The sequence below is a fragment of the Pleurodeles waltl genome, chromosome 1_2, assembly GCF_031143425.1.
Source record: "Pleurodeles waltl isolate 20211129_DDA chromosome 1_2, aPleWal1.hap1.20221129, whole genome shotgun sequence".
Classification (NCBI taxonomy): domain Eukaryota; kingdom Metazoa; phylum Chordata; class Amphibia; order Caudata; family Salamandridae; genus Pleurodeles; species Pleurodeles waltl.
The window spans coordinates 631,839,832-631,865,165 of record NC_090437.1 but is presented as its reverse complement, the minus strand read 5'-3'; the positions used below and the strand labels follow the sequence as shown (position 1 = coordinate 631,865,165).

At 47.1% G+C, this 25,334-nt stretch overlaps 1 protein-coding gene across 1 annotated transcript in view; it reads left to right on the top strand.

Moving 5' to 3' along the window:
- Positions 1–23,543, top strand: part of EXOSC9 (exosome component 9) — a 235,145-nt gene extending 211,602 nt beyond the window's left edge. The window contains exon 12 of the mRNA XM_069242553.1: positions 23,330–23,543. Within this exon, the coding sequence (XP_069098654.1) occupies positions 23,330–23,414 (85 nt within the window). The 3' untranslated portion in view covers positions 23,415–23,543. The remainder of the gene's footprint in view (positions 1–23,329) is intronic.
- Positions 23,544–25,334: the final 1,791 nt, after the last annotated feature.

Here is a 25,334-nt window from a genome sequence, read left to right as displayed (position 1 = left end):
TAGTGGTAAAAATAGATAATACTAATGCTCTATTTTGTGGTAGTGTGGTCGAGCAGTAGGCTTATCCAAGGAGTAGTGTTAAGCATTTGTTGTACATACACATAGACAATAAATGAGGTACACACACTCAGAGACAAATCCAGCCAATAGGTTTTTATATAGAAAAATATCTTTTCTTAGTTTATTTTAAGAACCACAGGTTCAAATTCTACATGTAATATCTCATTCGAAAGGTATTGCAGGTAAGTACTTTAGGAACTTCAAATCATCAAAATTGCATGTATACTTTTCAAGTTATTCACAAATAGCTGTTTTAAAAGTGGACACTTAGTGCAATTTTCACAGTTCCTAGGGGAGGTAAGTATTTGTTAGGTTAACCAGGTAAGTAAGACACTTACAGGGCTTAGTTCTTGGTCCAAGGTAGCCCACCGTTGGGGGTTCAGAGCAACCCCAAAGTCACCACACCAGCAGCTCAGGGCCGGTCAGGTGCAGAGTTCAAAGTGGTGCCCAAAACACATAGGCTAGAATGGAGAGAAGGGGGTGCCCCGGTTCCGGTCTGCTTGCAGGTAAGTACCCGCGTCTTCGGAGGGCAGACCAGGGGGGTTTTGTAGGGCACCGGGGGGGGCACAAGTCCACACAGAAATTTCACCCTCAGCAGCGCGGGGGCGGCCGGGTGCAGTGTAGAAACAAGCGTCGGGTTTGTAATGGAAGTCAATGGGAGATCTCGGGATCTCTTCAGCGCTGCAGGCAGGCAAGGGGGGGATTCCTCGGGGAAACCTCCACTTGGGTAAGGGAGAGGGACTCCTGGGGGTCACTTCTCCAGTGAAAGTCCGGTCCTTTAGGTCCTGGGGGCTGCGGGTGCAGGGTCTCTCCCAGGCGTCGGGACTTTAGGTTCAAAGAGTCGCGGTCAGGGGAAGCCTCGGGATTCCCTCTGCAGGCGGCGCTGTGGGGGCTCAGGGGGGACAGGTTTTGGTACTCACAGTATCAGAGTAGTCCTGGGGTCCCTCCTGAGGTGTCGGATCTCCACCAGCCGAGTCGGGGTCGCCGGGTGCAGTGTTGCAAGTCTCACGCTTCTTGCGGGGAGCTTGCAGGGTTCTTTCAAGGCTGCTGGAAACAAAGTTGCAGCCTTTCTTGGAGCAGGTCCGCTGCCCTCGGGAGTTTCTTGTCTTTTCGAAGCAGGGGCAGTCCTCAGAGGATGTCGAGGTCGCTGGTCCCTTTGGAAGGCGTCGCTGGAGCAGGATCTTTGGAAGGCAGGAGACAGGCCGGTGAGTTTCTGGAGCCAAGGCAGTTGTCGTCTTCTGGTCTTCCGCTGCAGGGGTTTTCAGCTAGGCAGTCCTTCTTCTTGTAGTTGCAGGAATCTCATTTTCTAGGGTTCAGGGTAGCCCTTAAATACTAAATTTAAGGGCGTGTTTAGGTCTGGGGGGTTAGTAGCCAATGGCTACTAGCCCTGAGGGTGGGTACACCCTCTTTGTGCCTCCTCCCAAGGGGAGGGGGTCACAATCCTAACCCTATTGGGGGAATCCTCCATCTGCAAGATGGAGGATTTCTAAAAGTTAGAGTCACCTCAGCTCGGGACACCTTAGGGGCTGTCCTGACTGGCCAGTGACTCCTCCTTGTTTTTCTCATTATCTTCTCCGGCCTTGCCGCCAAAAGTGGGGCCTGGCCGGAGGGGGCGGGCAACTCCACTAGCTGGAGTGTCCTGCTGGGTTGGCACAAAGGAGGTGAGCCTTTGAGGCTCACCGCCAGGTGTGACAATTCCTGCCTGGGAGAGGTGTTAGCATCTCCACCCAGTGCAGGCTTTGTTACTGGCCTCAGAGTGACAAAGGCACTCTCCCCATGGGGCCAGCAACATGTCTCGGTTTGTGGCAGGCTGCTAAAACTAGTCAGCCTACACAGATAGTCGGTTAAGTTTCAGGGGGCACCTCTAAGGTGCCCTCTGTGGTGTATTTTACAATAAAATGTACACTGGCATCAGTGTGCATTTATTGTGCTGAGAAGTTTGATACCAAACTTCCCAGTTTTCAGTGTAGCCATTATGGTGCTGTGGAGTTCGTGTTTGACAAACTCCCAGACCATATACTCTTATGGCTACCCTGCACTTACAATGTCTAAGGTTTTGTTTAGACACTGTAGGGGTACCATGCTCATGCACTGGTACCCTCACCTATGGTATAGTGCACCCTGCCTTAGGGCTGTAAGGCCTGCTAGAGGGGTGTCTTACCTATACTGCATAGGCAGTGAGAGGCTGGCGTGGCACCCTGAGGGGAGTGCCATGTCGACTTACTCGTTTTGTCCTCACTAGCACACACAAGCTGGCAAGCAGTGTGTCTGTGCTGAGTGAGAGGTCTCCAGGGTGGCATAAGACATGCTGCAGCCCTTAGAGACCTTCCTTGGCATCAGGGCCCTTGGTACTAGAAGTACCAGTTACAAGGGACTTATCTGGATGCCAGGGTCTGCCAATTGTGGATACAAAAGTACAGGTTAGGGAAAGAACACTGGTGCTGGGGCCTGGTTAGCAGGCCTCAGCACACTTTCAATTGTAAACATAGCATCAGCAAAGGCAAAAAGTCAGGGGGCAACCATGCCAAGGAGGCATTTCCTTACACAACCCCCCCCCCCAAACGAAAGAGGATGAGACTAACCTTTCCCAAGAGAGTCTTCATTTTCTAAGTGGAAGAACCTGGAAAGGCCATCTGCATTGGCATGGGCAGTCCCAGGTCTGTGTTCCACTATAAAGTCCATTCCCTGTAGGGAGATGGACCACCTCAACAGTTTAGGATTTTCACCTTTCATTTGCATCAGCCATTTGAGAGGTCTGTGGTCAGTTTGAACTAGGAAGTGAGTCCCAAAGAGGTATGGTCTCAGCTTCTTCAGGGACCAAACCACAGCAAAGGCCTCCCTCTCAATGGCACTCCAACGCTGCTCCCTGGGGAGTAACCTCCTGCTAATGAAAGCAACAGGCTGGTCAAGGCCATCATCATTTGTTTGGGACAAAACTGCCCCTATCCCATGTTCAGAGGCATCAGTCTGCACAATGAACTGCTTAGAATAATCTGGAGCTTTTAGAACTGGTGCTGAGCACATTGCTTGTTTCAGGGTGTCAAAGGCCTGTTGGCATTCCACAGTCCAGTTCACTTTCTTGGGCATTTTCTTGGAGGTGAGTTCAGTGAAGGCTGTCACAATGGATCCATATCCCTTCACAAACCTCCTGTAATACCCAGTCAAGCCAAGGAATGCCCTGACTTGAGTCTGGGTTTTTGGAGCTACCCAGTCCAGAATAGTCTGGATCTTGGGTTGGAGTGGCTGAACTTGGCCTCCACCTACAAGGTGTCCCAAGTAAACCACAGTTCCCTGCCCTATCTGGCATTTGGATGCCTTGATAGAGAGGCCTGCAGATTGCAGAGCCTTCAAAACCTTCCTCAGGTGGACCAGGTGATCCTGCCAGGTGGAGCTAAAGACAGCAATATCATCAAGATAAGCTGTGCTAAAGGACTCCAAGCCAGCAAGGACTTGATTCACCAACCTTTGGAAGGTGGCAGGGGCATTCTTTAAACCAAAGGGCATAACAGTAAACTGATAATGCCCATCAGGTGTGGAGAATGCTGTTTTCTCTTTTGCTCCAGGTGCCATTTTTATTTGCCAGTACCCTGCTGTCAAGTCAAAGGTACTTAGGAATTTGGCAGCACCTAATTTGTCTATGAGCTCATCAGCTCTTGGAATTGGATGAGCATCTGTCTTGGTGACAGAATTGAGCCCTCTGTAGTCCACACAAAACCTCATCTCTTTCTTTCCATCTTTGGTGTGAGGTTTGGGGACTAAGACCACTGGGCTAGCCCAGGGGCTGTCAGAGCGCTCAATTACTCCCAATTCCAGCATCTTGTGGACTTCCACCTTGATGCTTTCCTTAACATGGTCAGATTGTCTAAAGATTTTGTTCTTGACAGGCATGCTGTCTCCTGTGTCCACATCATGGGTACACAGGTGTGTCTGACCAGGGGTTAAGGAGAAGAGTTCAGGAAACTGTTGTAGGACTCTCCTACAATCAGCTTGCTGTTGGCCAGAGAGGGTGTCTGAGTAGATCACTCCATCTACTGTGCCATCTTTTGGGTCTGATGACAGAAGATCAGGGAGAGGTTCACTCTCTGCCTCCTGATCCTCATCTGTTACCATCAACAGATTGACATCAGCCCTGTCATGGAAGAGCTTAAGGCGGTTCACATGGATCACCCTCTTGGGGCTCCTGCTTGTGCCCAGGTCCACCAGGTAGGTGACCTGACTCTTCCTTTCTAGCACTGGGTAAGGGCCACTCCATTTGTCCTGGAGTGCCCTGGGAGCCACAGGCTCCAGAACCCAGACTTTCTGCCCTGGTTGGAACTCAACCAGTGCAGCCTTTTGGTCATACCAAAACTTCTGGAGCTGTTGGCTGGCCTCAAGGTTTTTGGTTGCCTTTTCCATGTACTCTGCCATTCTAGAGCGAAGGCCAAGTACATAGTCCACTATGTCCTGTTTAGGCTCATGGAGAGGTCTCTCCCAGCCTTCTTTAACAAGGGCAAGTGGTCCCCTTACAGGATGACCAAACAGAAGTTCAAAGGGTGAGAATCCTACTCCCTTCTGTGGCACCTCTCTGTAAGCGAAAAGCAGGCATGGCAAGAGGACATCCCATCTCCTTTTGAGTTTTTCTGGGAGCCCCATGATCATGCCTTTTAATGTCTTGTTGAATCTCTCAACCAAGCCATTAGTTTGTGGATGGTATGGTGTAGTGAATTTATAAGTCACTCCACACTCATTCCACATGTGCTTTAGGTATGCTGACATGAAGTTGGTACCTCTGTCAGACACCACCTCCTTAGGGAAACCCACTCTGGTAAAGATACCAATGAGGGCCTTGGCTACTGCAGGGGCAGTAGTCGACCTAAGGGGAATAGCTTCAGGATACCTGGTAGCATGATCCACTACTACCAGGATATACATATTTCCTGAGGCTGTGGGAGGTTCTAGTGGACCAACTATGTCCACACCCACTCTTTCAAAGGGAACCCCCACCACTGGAAGTGGAATGAGGGGGGCCTTTGGATGCCCACCTGTCTTACCACTGGCTTGGCAGGTGGGGCAGGAGAGGCAAAACTCCTTAACCATGTTGGACATATTGGGCCAGTAGAAGTGGTTGACTAACCTCTCCCACGTCTTGGTTTGTCCCAAATGTCCAGCAAGGGGAATGTCATGGGCCAATGTTAGGATGAACTTCCTGAACAGCTGAGGCACTACCACTCTCCTAGTGGCACCAGGTTTGGGGTCTCTGGCCTCAGTGTACAGGAGTCCATCTTCCCAATAGACCCTATGCGTTCCATTTTTCTTGCCTTTGGACTCTTCAGCAGCTTGCTGCCTAAGGCCTTCAAGAGAGGGACAGGTTTCTTGTCCCTTACACAGCTCCTCCCTTGAGGGTCCCCCTGGGCCTAAGAGCTCAACCTGGTAAGGTTCAAGCTCCAAAGGCTCAGTTCCCTCAGAGGGCAGAACTTCTTCCTGAGAAGAGAGGTTCCCTTTCTTTTGCTGTGTTGCAGTTGGTTTCCCAACTGACTTTCCTGTTCTCTTGGTAGGCTGGGCCATTTTTCCAGACTCCAGCTCTACTTTTTCACCCTGTGCCTTGCATTGTGCTCTTGTTTTCACACACACCAGTTCAGGGATACCCAGCATTGCTGCATGGGTTTTTAGCTCTACCTCAGCCCATGCTGAGGACTCCAGGTCATTTCCAAGCAGACAGTCCACTGGGATATTTGAGGAGACCACCACCTGTTTCAGGCCATTGACCCCTCCCCATTCTAAAGTAACCATTGCCATGGGATGTACTTTTCTCTGATTGTCAGCGTTGGTGACTGTGTAAGTTTTTCCAGTCAGGTATTGGCCAGGGGAAACCAGTTTCTCTGTCACCATGGTGACACTGGCACCTGTATCCCTCAGGCCCTCTATTCTAGTCCCATTAATTAAGAGTTGCTGTCTGTATTTTTGCATGTTAGGCGGCCAGACAGCTAGTGTGGCTAAATCCACCCCACCCTCAGAAACTAGAGTAGCTTCAGTGTGGACCCTGATTTGCTCTGGGCACACTGTTGATCCCACTTGGAGACTAGCCATACCAGTGTTACCTGGATGGGAGTTTGGAGTGGAACCTTTCTTGGGACAGGCCTTGTCTCCAGTTTGGTGTCCATGCTGTTTACAGCTATGACACCAGGCCTTTTTGGGATCAAAGTTTTTACCCTTGTACCCATTGTTTTGTGAAGAGGCTCTGGGCCCACCCTCCTGTGCAGGTTTTTGGGGGCCTGTAGAAGACTCTTTACTATTTTTAGTTTTGGTTGTCTCATCACCCTTCCCCTGGGGAGTCTTTGTGACCCCTTTCTTTTGGTCACCCCCTGTTGAAGTCTTGGACACCCTTGTCTTGACCCAATGGTCCGCCTTCTTTCCCAATTCTTGGGGAGAAATTGGTCCTAGGTCTACCAGATGCTGATGCAGTTTATCATTGAAACAATTACTTAACAGGTGTTCTTTCACAAATAAATTGTACAGCCCATCATAATTACTTACACCACTGCCTTGAATCCAACCATCTAGTGTTTTCACTGAGTAGTCTACAAAGTCAACCCAGGTCTGGCTCGAGGATTTTTGAGCCCCCCTGAATCTAATCCTATACTCCTCAGTGGAGAATCCAAAGCCCTCAATCAGGGTACCCTTCATGAGGTCATAAGATTCTGCATCTGGTCCAGAGAGTGTGAGGAGTCTATCCCTACACTTTCCTGTGAACATTTCCCAAAGGAGAGCACCCCAGTGAGATCTGTTCACTTTTCTGGTTACACAAGCCCTCTCAAAAGCTGTGAACCATTTGGTGATGTCATCACCATCTTCATATTTAGTTACAATCCCTTTAGGGATTTTCAACATGTCAGGAGAATCTCTGACCCTATTTATGTTGCTGCCACCATTGATGGGTCCTAGGCCCATCTCTTGTCTTTCCCTTTCTATGGCTAGGATCTGTCTTTCCAAAGCCAATCTTTTGGCCATCCTGGCTAACTGGATGTCCTCTTCACTGGGGCTATCCTCAGTGATTTCAGAGGTGTTGGTCTCTCCTGTGAGGGAACCAGCATCTCTGACTATTATTTTTGGAGTCAGGGTTTGAGGGACCCTGTTCTCCTTAGATAGGACTGGTAGGGGGGAATTGTCCTCCAAGTCACTATCCTCTTCCTCTGAGTTGCCACCCTCAGAGGGGTTGGCCTTTTCAAACTCTGCCAAAAGCTCCTGGAGCTGTATTTTGGTAGGTTTGGGGCCCATTGTTATTTTCTTTAGTTTACAGAGTGACCTTAGCTCCCTCATCTTAAGATGGAGGTAAGGTGTGGTGTCGAGTTCCACCACAGTCACATCTGTGCTAGACATTTTGCTTCTAAAAGTTGGAATACTTTTTAAGAATCTACAACTGGTTCTAGAATCTAATTCAAACTTTTACAAACTTTTAAACTTTAAAAGAAATGCTAAACAGGATCTAACACAAGGCCCTAGCAGGTCTTTTAAGAATTTAGAAAACTTTTCAAATTGCAAAAATCAATTTCTAATGACAATTTTGGAATTTGTCGTGTGATCAGGTATTGGCTGAGTAGTCCAGCAAATGCAAAGTCTTGTACCCCACCGCTGATCCACCAATGTAGGAAGTTGGCTCTGTATGTGCTATTTCAAAGTAAGGAATAGCATGCACAGAGTCCAAGGGTTCCCCTTAGAGGTAAAATAGTGGTAAAAATAGATAATACTAATGCTCTATTTTGTGGTAGTGTGGTCGAGCAGTAGGCTTATCCAAGGAGTAGTGTTAAGCATTTGTTGTACATACACATAGACAATAAATGAGGTACACACACTCAGAGACAAATCCAGCCAATAGGTTTTTATATAGAAAAATATCTTTTCTTAGTTTATTTTAAGAACCACAGGTTCAAATTCTACATGTAATATCTCATTCGAAAGGTATTGCAGGTAAGTACTTTAGGAACTTCAAATCATCAAAATTGCATGTATACTTTTCAAGTTATTCACAAATAGCTGTTTTAAAAGTGGACACTTAGTGCAATTTTCACAGTTCCTAGGGGAGGTAAGTATTTGTTAGGTTAACCAGGTAAGTAAGACACTTACAGGGCTTAGTTCTTGGTCCAAGGTAGCCCACCGTTGGGGGTTCAGAGCAACCCCAAAGTCACCACACCAGCAGCTCAGGGCCGGTCAGGTGCAGAGTTCAAAGTGGTGCCCAAAACACATAGGCTAGAATGGAGAGAAGGGGGTGCCCCGGTTCCGGTCTGCTTGCAGGTAAGTACCCGCGTCTTCGGAGGGCAGACCAGGGGGGTTTTGTAGGGCACCGGGGGGGGCACAAGTCCACACAGAAATTTCACCCTCAGCAGCGCGGGGGCGGCCGGGTGCAGTGTAGAAACAAGCGTCGGGTTTGTAATGGAAGTCAATGGGAGATCTCGGGATCTCTTCAGCGCTGCAGGCAGGCAAGGGGGGGATTCCTCGGGGAAACCTCCACTTGGGTAAGGGAGAGGGACTCCTGGGGGTCACTTCTCCAGTGAAAGTCCGGTCCTTTAGGTCCTGGGGGCTGCGGGTGCAGGGTCTCTCCCAGGCGTCGGGACTTTAGGTTCAAAGAGTCGCGGTCAGGGGAAGCCTCGGGATTCCCTCTGCAGGCGGCGCTGTGGGGGCTCAGGGGGGACAGGTTTTGGTACTCACAGTATCAGAGTAGTCCTGGGGTCCCTCCTGAGGTGTCGGATCTCCACCAGCCGAGTCGGGGTCGCCGGGTGCAGTGTTGCAAGTCTCACGCTTCTTGCGGGGAGCTTGCAGGGTTCTTTCAAGGCTGCTGGAAACAAAGTTGCAGCCTTTCTTGGAGCAGGTCCGCTGCCCTCGGGAGTTTCTTGTCTTTTCGAAGCAGGGGCAGTCCTCAGAGGATGTCGAGGTCGCTGGTCCCTTTGGAAGGCGTCGCTGGAGCAGGATCTTTGGAAGGCAGGAGACAGGCCGGTGAGTTTCTGGAGCCAAGGCAGTTGTCGTCTTCTGGTCTTCCGCTGCAGGGGTTTTCAGCTAGGCAGTCCTTCTTCTTGTAGTTGCAGGAATCTCATTTTCTAGGGTTCAGGGTAGCCCTTAAATACTAAATTTAAGGGCGTGTTTAGGTCTGGGGGGTTAGTAGCCAATGGCTACTAGCCCTGAGGGTGGGTACACCCTCTTTGTGCCTCCTCCCAAGGGGAGGGGGTCACAATCCTAACCCTATTGGGGGAATCCTCCATCTGCAAGATGGAGGATTTCTAAAAGTTAGAGTCACCTCAGCTCGGGACACCTTAGGGGCTGTCCTGACTGGCCAGTGACTCCTCCTTGTTTTTCTCATTATCTTCTCCGGCCTTGCCGCCAAAAGTGGGGCCTGGCCGGAGGGGGAGGGCAACTCCACTAGCTGGAGTGTCCTGCTGGGTTGGCACAAAGGAGGTGAGCCTTTGAGGCTCACCGCCAGGTGTGACAATTCCTGCCTGGGAGAGGTGTTAGCATCTCCACCCAGTGCAGGCTTTGTTACTGGCCTCAGAGTGACAAAGGCACTCTCCCCATGGGGCCAGCAACATGTCTCGGTTTGTGGCAGGCTGCTAAAACTAGTCAGCCTACACAGATAGTCGGTTAAGTTTCAGGGGGCACCTCTAAGGTGCCCTCTGTGGTGTATTTTACAATAAAATGTACACTGGCATCAGTGTGCATTTATTGTGCTGAGAAGTTTGATACCAAACTTCCCAGTTTTCAGTGTAGCCATTATGGTGCTGTGGAGTTCGTGTTTGACAAACTCCCAGACCATATACTCTTATGGCTACCCTGCACTTACAATGTCTAAGGTTTTGTTTAGACACTGTAGGGGTACCATGCTCATGCACTGGTACCCTCACCTATGGTATAGTGCACCCTGCCTTAGGGCTGTAAGGCCTGCTAGAGGGGTGTCTTACCTATACTGCATAGGCAGTGAGAGGCTGGCGTGGCACCCTGAGGGGAGTGCCATGTCGACTTACTCGTTTTGTCCTCACTAGCACACACAAGCTGGCAAGCAGTGTGTCTGTGCTGAGTGAGAGGTCTCCAGGGTGGCATAAGACATGCTGCAGCCCTTAGAGACCTTCCTTGGCATCAGGGCCCTTGGTACTAGAAGTACCAGTTACAAGGGACTTATCTGGATGCCAGGGTCTGCCAATTGTGGATACAAAAGTACAGGTTAGGGAAAGAACACTGGTGCTGGGGCCTGGTTAGCAGGCCTCAGCACACTTTCAATTGTAAACATAGCATCAGCAAAGGCAAAAAGTCAGGGGGCAACCATGCCAAGGAGGCATTTCCTTACACAAAGGCATGAGAAAGGGTTTTTATTTAACGGGAGGTTGGCTTTCTCATTGGATTTGACAAAGTTAAACCGGTGGACTTGCTTTCACATCTGATAACTATTGGTATTTAATATTGGACTATGACTGGAGAATTTGACTGTTCATACACAGCAGATTGCCAGTTATTTGATAGTCTTTTGTTTGCTATTATCAGCTGAACATGTGCTGTATCATGGCACAAGTATTGTCCACTTCTTTGGAAAAACTGCTCACTATTGTATTAGTTGGTAAGAGGTATGTCATATTACAAGCTTTGTACTCTTGCCTTGTTTTTGAATATTATGACTTGGTCAGGCATCCATCAAATGACCCGTGTTCACGTTCCTTGAGTCACATCTCCACTCCCACCAACCCCTTCAAAAAAATCCACTGCCACCGTAGAGCAATTGCAGGGGGAAGAATCTTGAGCAGATAGAAATAAATTATATATTGATGCATGCCTCCTCACTGGTTTGAGCCACCCTGTTGTGTGAGACTCTGAGAGAGGGGGAAACTAGTGAAGATGATTGACCTCATTGCGAGGATCTTCCTTGAAGTTTAGGTTCTATAGTATGGAGCTGCCTCAAAAAGAGGATAGACTGATACTGGATTTCAAGCCTGTTTTTGGGAGCTGGTGTCATACTGATGGATGGTGTGAGGTCTGTGGCTCTGGGCACCGGCCAGGCGCAGATGGGCTTGCCTTTGGCTGCCTTTAAGAAGGGGAGGGAGGTGGGAGGGCTTGGCCAGCTGGGAGGCAGGAGGGCGGGAAATCAAGTCGCAAGGAGTGGTGCGGGGCACCAGTGCAGGAAACAGGTGTGAGAAACAGGAAACAAACAGAGAGAAAGACAGACAAAAGAGAGAAGAGTTAAAAAAATAAAAATAAAAAAAAAGCTGAGAGGTAGAAAGGCAGTAGAGATAGACAGAAGGCGACCACTAGGTCACCAGGGATGAGCCGCAGGTGGAGGAGGGCCTTGAACTAGCCAGGCAGACTCATACTCGCAGGGCAGCAGCAGCAACGGGTGGTGCTGCGTGAGGGGAGCAGCACAAACGCAAGAGTATCAACCTTTTCTTAAAAAAAATATATAATGTCCTAATCTAGATTGGTGGCGCAAGCTCAAGAGTAGCCTTCAAGTCTCTTGGTAAATCAGCCTGAAAAGAGGATCAAAACCAAAAAGAGCAAAAATTGATATGAAACATTCACCTTAGGGAGTAAGAAACAATGAGCCAGGTGTCGGGCAGAGAAAAATTCTTGCAGACAAAGAAACGGCCCATGTGGTGGTTGAGTCACCAGACTCCCCCAAAAAAGGCTCTTTCTTCAAGGTTAGCTCGCAAAGAAATGCAAACTGACTTTTGAAGAAGCCTTTTGAGTTCAACGTTGAATTTACCCAATCCCAAAAAGTGTAAAACATTGGTCTCACATCAGTCTCCATTAACCTGCATGCCTTAGTTCATCAACAGCTTCTACTCCTACAATTCAGGTGTCCAAGAAGTAAGTGAAGTGGGAGCAACAAACTGAAGACAAAGAAAAAAATTATACATTAACCCAGTATCATATACACCACAGAGGTGGACTCATTAGTCCAATTACGACACCGCCTATTGATGAAACCTTTTTTTAGCCATGCTGTTAAGAGCCCACCTGTTAGTTAAAGTGTTGAGAGGAGGAAACATATCTGATAGAGGTGTTCCGGGCAGAACAGGCAAATCATTAAGGTCCCATTTTTAAGACTTAAAATAGACTGCAAAAAATCTTTATAACACTGTCAAGACTATCTCTCTTACTCCACAAATAGAGAAAATAGAAGGCTGCACCACAAGGTCCTATTTGTATTACGTCATTTTACCACCCTACTCTATGGAGTTCTGCACGACTTGGAAACTAGCTTTCTCTCATGGAGGCCGATGACCGTCGTGGCAAGGAGAGAAAGAGTTTGCATGCAGCAGACAAGAAAATAGCAGCATTGTTGATTTGGTATTACAGACGTCAGTGGGAAGAATTGGAATGCATTTTAACCTACACAGAAAGGAGTCACTTGAGATTAAACAGCTTAGCAAACTTTCAGCTGAAGGAATTTTTTGTGCTCTACATGCGGCAGAATCAGTTTACAGACAGATTGCCGCCAGTCTGCTGCTTAGGATCTAGGCAACAGTTCAGCAAAATGTTTTGAATGTGTGTTAGATTTTGAGTATTTTTAGACCCACATTTGGTTTTCAGAAAGATTAAGAAAACCCCAGAAACTTCAAAGTCAGTTTGTGCATTGCAACATTATCTGCCATTACCCAATGACAGGCTAAAGACACCTTATCAGTCACATCAAATCTACCTAACAACAAGGGCAACAGGAATTTCAACACATCTTCGGTGCCTTTCAAGGCAGTGCCAAAGCCAGAAGTAGACAATCCTCTGCCTCCAACCAACAACTCCAGTCACTGTCCACTCCAAATCTCCCAGCAGTTTTCAAGGGCCCAATTAGAAAGGGGCACGAAATAACTTTAGTTGGATGGATGCTCAACAATCAGCATGTTTTAGTTGTCTCTAAACCCTTGATCAAAGAGACAAACTCAGAAAGAACCATCCTACTCTCCTTTTGGAAGAGGTGGAGTTTCTGCATACCAAACAGACAATTGAGGACGTTCTGCTCCTAGAACTGTGTGTAAAAGTATGCTCAGTCTACTTTCTGATTCCAAAGAAGGCCAACACGGTTAGGGCAAACGGATACCAGCTATGTATTTCAAGATTATAACATATGAGGTTTTCCAGGTTCTACAAGGAGATACTGACAACAAACAGTTTCTATGATTCCTGGCGAGTGGAAAACATTACTGTTTCAAAAGTGCTTCCTTTGAGCGTAAAGTGAACACCAAGGGTATTTAACTAGTGTTTTGCAATTATGGCAGCACATCTTGTCATCAATGTGTTGGTGTCTAATTTTAATTAGACGATTGGTGCTTTATGAATATTTTTCCCTTACACTGAACAAAGCCACTCACAAAAGGTTATTAATTGCTTTGCTGCATAATTTTGGGTTCTTGATCAGTATGAGGAGGACTCATTTGCAACCCCTCCAAATTAATGCATTTTTGGGATACACCTTTGATTTAGTAGTGGCAAACGTTTACATGATGGTCAGTTCTAGTGTTTATAAAATTGATTCCTCTAAACTATTTGTAACAACCATTGACCGTGAGTAGCGATAACCTTTGAAAACAATAGCATTGTGCATATCATTGGCCCCAAATGCACCCTTTACAAATGTGCAGCATACAAGAGTGCATGGAGAGCCAATTTTCCCAAGCAGCCATGACCAGAGAGGATCTTATTGTGTTTTTCTCAGTTCACTTAAATGGTAAAAAAAAATCTATACTGAACAGATCTTATGCAGACCATTGGCAAAAAGTGACTATTACAAGCAATGCATCCTAACTAGTGTGTAGGGATCACAGTGCTATGGCCAGTGGTTCTAGGTCTAGGAGCTTTCCAGTATATATTGTACAACAAAGTACTGTTATTATCTCAAGCAGAACTATGATTTAATCATTCAGAAACAGGGAGGCATGCACATTATTTGGGTGCCCGCTATAGCACAACAAACCGTCATCACCTTCCAAACCATTACAGTCCTGCACACTGCAAAAGTTAACATGGATGTTGTTCTTGGTAGCATTTAACATCACTGTGCACTCAGTGTGTTAAAGGTTTTCAATGACATAGGGGGTCATTCTGACCTTGGCTGTCTTTTCGCAAGACCGCCGAGTTACCGCCGCGGTGAAGACCGCCGACCGCGGCGGTATGCCGCTGTGCGCATTCTGACCGCTGGGAGCGTTCCGCCGGAAAACCGCCAGCAGCCACACTGGCGGTCGGCGGGAAAGTGGAGACTGGTCAACCTCCACCGCCACGCCAGCAGAACACCGCCCACAGAATTACGACCCACATTTCTGTGTGGCGGTCTTCTGTTGGCGGTCTTCTGTTGGCGGTCACCTCCCCATGGCTCCTGTCACCTCCCGGAGGACCAACACACAAGGTAAGTTGATCGTCCGTGAGGGGAGGGGGTGGGGGGGTGTTGTGTGATGTGTGCGTGCATGGGGGGGTGCGTGTGAGTGTGTGAGTGCGTGCATGCGGGCGGGGAGTGCTGCTGTGCCTATGGGCAATGTGTGTAGTTCGGCGGGTGCGCATGTCGGCATGTATGTGTGCGGGTATGTGTCCCCGTTGTGTATGTGTGTGTGTGTGTAGGGGGTGTGTATATGTGCATGTTGGGGGTGTGTGCATGTCGGGGTGCGTGTATGTGCATGTCGGGGTGGGGGTGGGGAGGGGGTTCGTACCACCTCTGGGGGGTGGCAGTGGGGTGGAGGGTGTGGGGGGAGGACTCGGGGGGGCAGTGGGGGGTGGGGGAGACCCCTATCAGTGCCAGGGAAGGAATTCCCTGGCCCCGATAGTGCCTACCGCCATGGTTCGCATGGCGGTTCCCGAACGCCAGAAACCGCGGCGGTGAGCAGGGTCATGATACCGTTGGCGGTCTTGGGTCGACCGCCGGACCGGAGTGCGCAGACTCCAGCCCGTCGGTCATGACCGCCATGGCTGTCGGAGTGGGGAAGTGGCGGTCGGTCGCGGCGGTGACCGCCGCGGTCAGAATGCCATTTTTAATACCGCCGGTCTGTTCGCGGTCCGACCGCCGCCTCTCCGCCGACCGCCAAGGTCAGAATGAGGGCCATAATCTTTTGTTTGAGGCATGTGTGGCTGTAGATACATGTGCTATGTTTATTCCTGCCATCTAGTGTTTGGTCCCGATACATGCCGGAAATTGTTTTTCTTCAGAGAAGTCTTTCCTCTTGGTGATAATGCACATGGGCATCAACTCCATTCTTAGATTGTTTTCTTTCCGCCATCAGGTTTGGACATGTATTACTGTGCTCTGGTTCGAGACCGTTTCAGGTCTCCTTTCTGCTCGTAATCTAGCCTTACTCTTGTCGGTATTGTTCTTGATCAGGTTTCCATCATTGCGTATCGAACAGATAGAAAACTATTGCCCATTGGTTAGATGTGCTTTAAGCACAGTCTTTTGGCCTTGCCCTTCTGGAACTATATTCCATCTTGTCTGCTTCAACTAAGAAAGCATTGCTAATGGAATGGACTCCATTTCACTTCTGTCCCAGATGCCATGCTAAGTACCCGAAGATGGGCCTTAATCACATTTGCAACCTGTGCTTGTTACCCGACCACAGGGAAGAGGACTGTGAAGCCTGCCAATCTTTCCTATCTAAGAAGGCCTCACGGGACCAAAGGGCACGTCGCAAGGACATGCAGCGTAAGGAGGTAGAGGAAACACCCGACCTCTTCGGACAACAGGGTGTTGAGGAGGAAGAGCTTGATGAGGCTTCTGCGGCCGAAGATGAGGCCTTCTGCATCGAAGAGTCCAGCTCCGATCTACAGATTGATCTACAGATGGACCTCCAGATGCAGGACCTTCCATCCGGTCAGCATACCATGAGTACTAATGTCTTCTTCTTGCCACCCAAAAAACCCTCGGTTCCGACCGAACATACAGCTCCCGGACAACCACTCCCAATAGGCCATGTTGGGCACCAACCATCTGTTGCCTATGCCCAGCCTCTGGGCTTGGCATTAAAAGCAAAGCTGAAGCCATTAACTTCTACACCGAGCCGATCATCTGCATCTTCGGCTTAGAGCACACCGGCTCTGACTACTTCAGCTCCAAAACCAAAATCACTTTTTGCTCCAAGAACTTTCCCATCAAAACTGGCTCCTGAAGGTATTCATCAAACAGTGCAGGAACAGCTTGATCCAAAACAAAAGCAGCTGCACATACAGACTCTGACTGGCTGTATTTTAGCCCAGACTGTGCTGTTGGCGCCTACTTTGCTTTGAAAAAGCAATAGAGTTGCCGGTGCCTCCCAAAAAGGACATGGCTATTAGTCCCTTGCATCCTCTTCTACCTGCTTCTCCGCCAGTACCTCAGCCTTCTCCACCCTTCATTCCACCACCAACCCCTTCACCACTTCATTCACAGCTTAGATATTATAACATAGGGATCACTACATTTTTTCACAGGTGGCCATGGGGAGGGGGGACAGATGATCCTTAAGACACACCACAGCCCACAGATCCCTGGACCAGTTATGACGCTGATCCTCCAGGGAATACTGACTCAGATCTGTACCTGGCCAAACCATCACCCCCTGATGACACAACTTCCTATCAGGAACTCATCAGAAGGACTGCAACATACCGTTGGGTCACCAAACATAAAGAACCTATTGAAGATGATGTCCTCTTTGAGACTCTATTGAGCATATATAGGACTTCTAAATACCTCCCTTAGTTAAAGGGCATGCTGCTTCACACAGACAATATCTTCAGAGACCCTCCTTCACGAAGATGCATCATCACTCCCTCGGTCGATTTTAATTAAAAAAAAAATATTATTATCTTCCTCTGACCCTGTTTACATGGGAGGACACCTTCCCCCAAACTCATTGGTTTTATCCAATGCCCGGAACGGGCTAATTCACAAACTACAGTGGACGCTCCACCTCCTGATAAGGAGTCTAAGCTAATTGATGCTTTGGGACAATGAGTGTTGGCATAGGCCACTAATCACTGGCGAATTGACAACACACAGTGTTGGTTAGCCAGATAGAATGAGGCCCACTGGGACGAAATGAAGGAACTCGTCCAATATCTCCCAGAGGAGCATAAGAAAAGGGGATAGGAAATAGTTCAAGAGGGCAAACTTATTTCCAATAATTCCATCAGGTGCACCCTAGATTCAGCAGATACAGCTGTCAGAGGCTTACTTGTGTATTGCTGTGCAGACATGCTTGGCTATGGATCTCTGGCTTCAAGCCAGAGGTTCAGCGAACACTTTTGATAAGAAACATCTGTTTCTGTGTTACAGAAAAGAATAAAAAAGACACTAGGTAGCCAAAATAATGGGGGCACGCCAAACCTAGATCTTCCTATGACTCTTCCTCCTCACATAGGCAGCAAAGTCAAACCTCCACTTCACAGGGCTGTTAAACGGGCATGTACAGGGGTAGAAACTCCAAAGGTCATGGGAAAGGTGCTTCCACTTGTACCGTGCCATCCACCTCAAAACATTGACTCGCTTCGCATTCTGCCCAACCATCAAACATCGGTCAGTGGGTGTTGGACATTATCCAACATGGCTGTTGTCTGGAACTCATGACCACAACTCCAAACATTCCACTGTGCAAACACAAACTCTCTGTAGAACATCAAGTCCTGCTCAAACAGAAAGTGCAAGCTTATCTTACTCAAATGGACTATAGAACCAGTCTCTCTTCCACATCAAGGATCAGGAGTACACTCCCTATACTTTCTCAACCCCAAAAAGGATGGATCACTATTGCCCATTTTAGATTTATTTCCCATAAATGACTACATTCTGTCAGAGCATGTTCAAATGGTCACCATCCAAGATATGATCCCACTTCTCCAACAAGGCGACTTTATTTCAGTACTAAACTTAAAGGATGCCTACTGTCAATCCAATCCACACGGCTAATACCTCAGGTTTGTTGTAGCTGACAAACACTCTCTGCTCAAAGTGCTCCCATTTGGAGCCACCACTGCATCCCATGTGTTCACCAAGTGTTCAGCAGGGGTCGCAGCACATCTGCACAGACAGAACATTCATGTCTTCCCATATCTGGACGACTGGCTCATCAAAGCCAGTACACTTCCTCTGTCTCACCAACACACTTAGATCACTTTAAATCTGCTCCATCAACTACAGTTTACCATCAGTATACAAAAATCACACCTTCATCCTTTACAGATGCAGCTGTATCTTGGGGCTGTTCTCAACACTCAGGTGGGATTAGCCTATCTAAATGCAGCCAGGATTAAAAACTTCCAGACACTACTACTACAGTTTCAACCCAATCAACACCTAACAGTCATGTGTCTCTTAAGCTTGATGGCATCATGCATTGCCATATTTCCACATGCTCAATTACACATGTGTCCGCTGCAGGAATGTCTAGCATGCCAGTGGTCTCGGTCACAGGGTCAGTTACAAGATCTAGTGTTGGTAGACAGCTGCACTCATTCCTCGACCAAGATCCCTAGTTCATTCTCATGGTGGACGTCTCCCTCCCAGGATGGGGTGCTCACCTTCAGGATCTCACAATACAGGGTCTCTAGGATACCAAACATCATAATCTACTTCGAGCTTCAAGCTGTTTACCTAGCATTGAAAGCATTTCTAACTCATCTTATAGGCACGGATGTCTTAGACCAGATGGACAATAGGACAGCCATGTACTAGCTACAAAAATGAGTTTAGGGGGACGCTCCCTACAGTTATCACACATATCTCAGACCATTTGGCAATATGTCACAACATCTACCTATTAGCAGAACTCCTCCCAGGGATGAACAACGACTTTGCCGACCTCAGCAGGAGGCAGCAACATGTCCATGAGTGGGAACTCCACCCCACTGGCCTCCTCCCATACTTTTACAAGTGCGGGTTTCCACAGATAGACCTGTTTGCAACCAGCAGACAATGCAAAATGCCCAAACTTCGCCTCCAGGTTCCCAATATCGAAGGGCAATGTTCTATGGGTGAACTGGTCAGGAATATTTGCCTACACTTTTCTACCTCTCCCTCTTGTTCCCTTTGTGGTTCAGAAGCTCAGGCAAACTTTTCTCACCCTTATTCTAGTAATTCTCTCCTGGGCTCGTCAACCATGGTTGACCACACTAATCTAGCTCTCTGCAGTCCCCCACGAGAAGCTTTGTCGCAACCTGGACCTTCTCACTCAGAACCATGAAGAAATCGGGCACTCAAGCCAAAGGACCTCAACCTTACAATTTGTCTCCTGAAGTCGTAGAATTTGGTTAGGTGAATCTCCCACCAGAGGGTATGACCACTCTCAAAGAAGCTCATAGACCTTCAGCGAGAGTATATTACTCCGCTAAGTGGAAACGGTTTATCTTCTACTGCTGCAGTAAACACATTGATCCATTTGATACAACTGTGCAAAACCTTTTTTGCTACCTTCTTCATTTACAGCTTTCTGGCCTTGTTTACACTTCAATACACGTACATTTAGTTGCAGTGACTGCCTATCTACAACACAGGCAACACTTATTTTTGTTCAAGTTACCACTTATGAAGGCATTTATAGAAGGCCTTAAAAGAGTAATTCCACCCAGAATTCCACCTACACTTGCATGAAATCTCAATATTGTCCTCACCAGACTTATCTGGCCACCATTTGAACCACTCTATAACTGCATCCTCCAGTTTCTATCTTGGAAGGTTGCCTTTTTTGGTGGCAATTACTTCACTTAGGCATGTCAGTAACCTCCAGGCATTAACCTTGGAAGAACCTTTCTTCCAACTACACAGGGATCCTTCACACCAACCCAGAATCCCTTTGAAAGGTGGTTTCTTATTTCCACCTCCACCAGTCAGTCGAATTATCTGTTGGTTTCTTATTTCCACCTCCACCAGTCAGTCGAATTATCTGTTTTCTTTCCTTTACCCGATTCATTAGCGGAAATGGACCTTCATACACTAGATGTGAAAAGAACTATGTTTTACATTGGGGAAAACCATAGATTTCTGTAAAGCCAAACAACTTTAAGTTGCTTTTTTGCCCCCTCACAAAGGAAAGCCCTCATCTAAATAAGGCATTTCTACGTAGGTAATTATAAGCATTGTCATGTTACACCAAAGCTCAAAGGACTTTACCTATGCTCCCTAGGGCCAGGGAATACACTTTTTATTTTTTAGTATTTTTGATTTGCTTGACCCCACCCCCACCCCCCACTACTATGCTGAGTCGACAGGTGTGACTGCCCTAGGGCAAACTCTACTCGTAAAATAGGGGCTTCTATGACTTTCCTGGGCAATATCCCAATAGCTGGCATTTGTAAGACAGCTACATGGTCGACAGAACACACTAACTAAACATTATTGTATGGGTGTTTTAGCACTCCAACAATCTAATGTAGGGCAGGCAGGGCTATGTACACTTTTCTAAACAACTACAACACCCACAAAGAGGCTGTCACTTTTTGGAGGGCTCTGCTTCATAGTCTATGCATAGCATGTTTATTTACAACCACACATACCTCAAACTGAATATTACCCTTTAAGCATCTGTTCGTGGCATGTAGTGCTGTAGATTCACCTGTGGCCATTGCAGTTCCTTTTTACAATTTCATAAGCATGGAACACTCTTTACTAATGCTTACTCACACTCCATTCTCACCCACCTACTGGAAAACAATCTTAACAATTGAGTTGATGCCCATGCACGTTATCACCAAGAGCAGGAGTCACTTTAGTTTGTGACTCGAAAGACTTCTTTGAACAAAAACAACTTGCACACATCCAGACCCAACACTAGGCAGGACTATGCATGTGAATCTACAGCACTACATGCCACGAACAGATGCTTACAGGGTAAGAAACAGATTCCTTACATGTATACAAAGACTCAGTAGTTTTCCATACATGGTCATGGTTTCCACCCAGCATAGTATCTTCTTTCCGCATCACTTACTCCATTGAATTGCCAACTGGTATTTGTTTTTGTTTGTTTAATCCACTTTAGTAAGCTGAAAGGTCTTTTTGTAGAGTTAATGTTACCAGAACATAATTGTAATGCATTGATTGTGCTAAATGCGTTGGAAAGACAAAACCGCTTTTGTTGCATTGTATAAAGTAGGCTTTAAAAGATGGATCATTGTATGCATGCAGATTTGAAAACATTCCTTAGTTGACGTGCAGGAAAGCAAGATGGACGTCTGCTCACCTGTTAACAAAAACTGTTGTGTGGCTATAATAGCTAGATAAAAAAAACACTAGCATGTCAGGCAGTTTGCATTTGCGAAGGAAGAATATTCTTTGTAACCTTAACTGTAACAATTGATTTGCAACTTGTGTTGTAGATTCAGATGTAGCTTTTCTACCTCTATGGGGTACGGAAAGAAGCGACATTCAATTTAAAGAAAGTACAGAAATTTATTTTGTAGGCAGACATCTTTGCAGTGGTGAATAATATGCAGATTTCTGAAGTGGCATCTGTGTCCTTCGGCTTTGATTTTCAGGGAGCATTGCCAAAAGCAATTTAGCACCCATTCAGAACTGTAACCGGTTACTCTGTAGAAAAACAAGTTACTGTTTTCAAAACCAAGCACTAGATGGCAGATGAATGTTCATCCTATGAATATACAACTCCGCGAGGAAGCAAACTGATTTTTCGAAGTTTTGATTTCAACTGAAGATTCTGTGTAGCTTGACTGGGCCCAAGACAGTTTTTTATGTCTATTTATCACTCTTTATTCTGTTGTCCTATTTATCCCTCTTTATTCTGTTGTCTTGACTATGCATTTTGGGCTCTTCGGATGATGAAAGGCAGGTGCCACGTAAGCATGGATTTCTGCCCTGTCCTCCTGCCACATCTTGCTGGCTGGGATACCTGTGCAAGTATCCCATTGCATTTTGCCTTCTGTAGACAAAGACATGCCCAATTGGTCGTGTCCTTCAGACATTTTTGTGATGTCTCCCTAATAGCTGTCTCTGCTTCCAAAACAAAACGAACATTTAGGAAAACAAGTAGCGTTTGTGGAAGGTTCAAATGTTCATTACCTGCACCCTTCCTTGGACAATTTCACCAGTAAGAGACGATTCTGAATTTTAAAGAAAAGCTAAGAATTGGGGCTTGGTGGAACTTTTCTCTCTATTGAAAGCCCTTGATTTCTTTCATAGTTGCAACATTGTTCTACGTTACTTCTTGGGCACCATATAAAGAATATTTTTGTGTCTGTGCACACAACTTCCCTAGGTTAATAAAACAAGTACACTGATAGGAACTTTGTATTTCCAGCCTTACAAAGGGGCAAAAATATGCCCTCACAAGTGTATTAAAAAACAAAAGCAGAGACATCAGATGTGATTACTCGTTCTACACTGGGTTGACACAAGCGTGTCACGGAATTTTTTTTTTTTTTTTTATACTCATATACTCAATGTGGCTTCTGTTGGGAACGTAATGTACGAACAGTCATGGTGGTATTGGAAATAACTGTTGTAATGCATGCTAACTGCTATTTTATAAAAACAAATTAAAACAAACAGCTGCAAAGAGGTTGAGTATCCGTTTAGTGTTCTTGCCCTTATCTATGGAGAAAATTGCAGCCTTCCTTATTTTAGTAATGCCAGTTTCTGCTGTTCCTCTAATATTGTATCTTTCATAAATTCACATGTTCGAGTCTTTCCTGTCCTCGAGTTGGTAATCCCACAGTACCATTATAATAGCAGTCTGATAAACTATAAAGCATATTAAATTCTATACAAATCTTTCACTTAACAATATACACTAAAGAACTTGGATGATTTTTTTTCTTAATTTACGAAAAGTCTGTAAACCATGACCATTTATTAGAACAAAAAATTGTTGTTCATCAAACTGTTTTATTTCTTAGATATTGTGAATACCTTTAAGATGGTATTCGTTATTGGTGTCTAGTGTTTTGCGCAAATAAGATGGAAAATATTTACCTGTTTTGTTGAATCCAGATTGCTTGTGCTGCTTATCTTATTGCCAAGTTTAACTTGAGAAATTGTGAGAGAAAAATTGGATTTTCTTTTGCCGTCACTACTGAAGACAATTGCTGGTGCAGAACAATATCTGACGTCCTACATTTGCCTGAATACATGTAATTCAACACCTCTAACATAAAGGCTGCCTTTCCAATTCAACTAAGACATATTTCCTTTATGTATTTATTCTGAAACGAGTAGCAGGGTCTTGTGCTTATTTTTCTACTGAATTCTCTCCAACCTGATAATTCTGTAGTATATCATTTTACTTTCCACTATAACTGCACACTGTGCCTGTTTTAATAGTCTGTTTTTTCATGCATATGTGCTTGTTTCTTTTAGTACTGCATCCCAGCCCCCACCGAAGGACAACCCTATTCCAAAGAAAAAAGCCAACAAAAAGAAAAAAAAGAAGCCTGCACATTAAAGCTAGTATGGATTTGTTACAAAGGCGCAGTGTACTGATGGAAGCCGTCAAATGTTTGGTTAATGCCGTGCATTACAAAAAACAGCCTCTCATATCTGAGAATTTGAATATAAAGTTCAGCTGTTTTAAGCCATTTGTTTCAATCTGCCTTTTATTTTGGATTGACATTCATAATAAATGTTGCTTTAGTATCTGCGGTGTTACAGAATTTAACTCAACTGTAACCTACCATGCATGCAAAAAGCCTGCTATTTTCTCACCAGAATAGCTGTTCCCAGTGTGAGCTAGAGCTTGAATTGCAATAGTAAAATGTGGCTTCACATACGAGTGAGTACAAACTCTGTATTTTTTCATTGTACGAATGGACTTTCAGGTGATTTAAAGATCCGTCCAAGTTAGTGACCCAGGGGAAAGGTAAAAGAAGAGGACTTGTTGGGGGGGGGGAAATCGGAAGCCAAGTCATTTGTTATGCAGACTGTAACTTTAACAGCGTAAAACAAACATGTGGATGATACAAGATTAACTCTGCTGGAATCTGGAGACCAGTCACTGCAGATGTCTATTGAATGACCTCCAATATTAGAAGGAAATGTCAATTTTCCGTTGACTACAGCCCTTTGTAGTCAGGATAATGAGATTAGGGTTAAAGTACCCCCAAAAGTACATTGCAAGTGGGGGGCGTGGCCGATCAGCCGAAGATGTCAGCCGCATAAACCTTTTGCTGTGGAGGGGCCCACGAGTTATCCGATTAAAAATAACCCCGACCTAGGGGCCATCCATGCTGCCAATGGGGAGCAGCTGACCAGACGGGGAACCGGACGCGCTGCCTTGAGCGCCCGGGGGTGCTCGCTGGAAGTGGAACAGGTGCAAGGAGCCGGTGGCCTGGCACCCCACCTTGAGACTGGGGACCTAAGTTGCTGTGCGTCCCCGGGCGGGGTGCGACTGACTGCCGGGCATGTCAACCGCGGGGGGAAATTGCTCCATCCCCGCTAAGATAAACAGTGGGGAACCCAGAGTGTAATCGGAGGTCCGGCGTGATCTGAACGCTGCAAGTGCAACTCACCACGAGGTGAGGAAACTAAGACTTCCCGCATGCGGCGCTACCGAGGCCCGGTAAAGAAAGACTGAGCCCAGGAGATCGGGAGATGCAAAAGCTGAAGGCGCGGTGCCGCACCTTGACACGGACGTCACCGCTGCCGGTGTGGAGCGGCGGACCTGACGAGGGGCCAGGCATGCTGCCCTGGGCGCCCGAGAGTGCACGCTGGAAGTGGAACAGGTGCGAGGAGCTGGAGGCCTGGCGCCCCACCCTGAGACTAGGGACCAAAGTTGCTGCGCGCGCCCGGGCGGGGTGCGACTGATCGCCGGGCATGCTAACCACGCGGGGAAGTTGCTCCATCCCCGCTAAGATAAACAGCGGGGAACCCGGAGTGTAGTCGGAGGTCCGGTGCGATCTGAACGCTGCAAGTGCTACTCACCACGAGGTGAGGAAACTAACAAGAATTCCCGCACGCGGCGCAGCCGAGGCCCGGTAAAGAAAGTCTGAGCCCAAGAGATCGGGAGAAGCGAAAACTGAAGGTGCCGTGCCGTGCCTTAACACGGACGATGACGCTGCTGCCGGTGTGGAGTGGTGGACCTGACGAGGAGCCGGGCATGCTGCCTCAAGCGCCGGAGGGTGCTCGCTGGAGGTGAAACAGGAACGAGGCAACAGTGGCCTAGCGCCCCACCACGTGACCGGGGACCAAAGTTGCTGTGCGCATCCAGGCGCGGTGCGACTGACTACTGGGTGTGCCAACCACAGGGGGGGAAAGGTCCCGGTGTGGGGTCGGAGGTCCAGCGCGATAGGAGCGCTGCATGTGCAGCCCACCACGGGGAGAAGAACCCACGTGTGCTGCGCTGTCGAGACCCGGTAAAGGAAGGTCG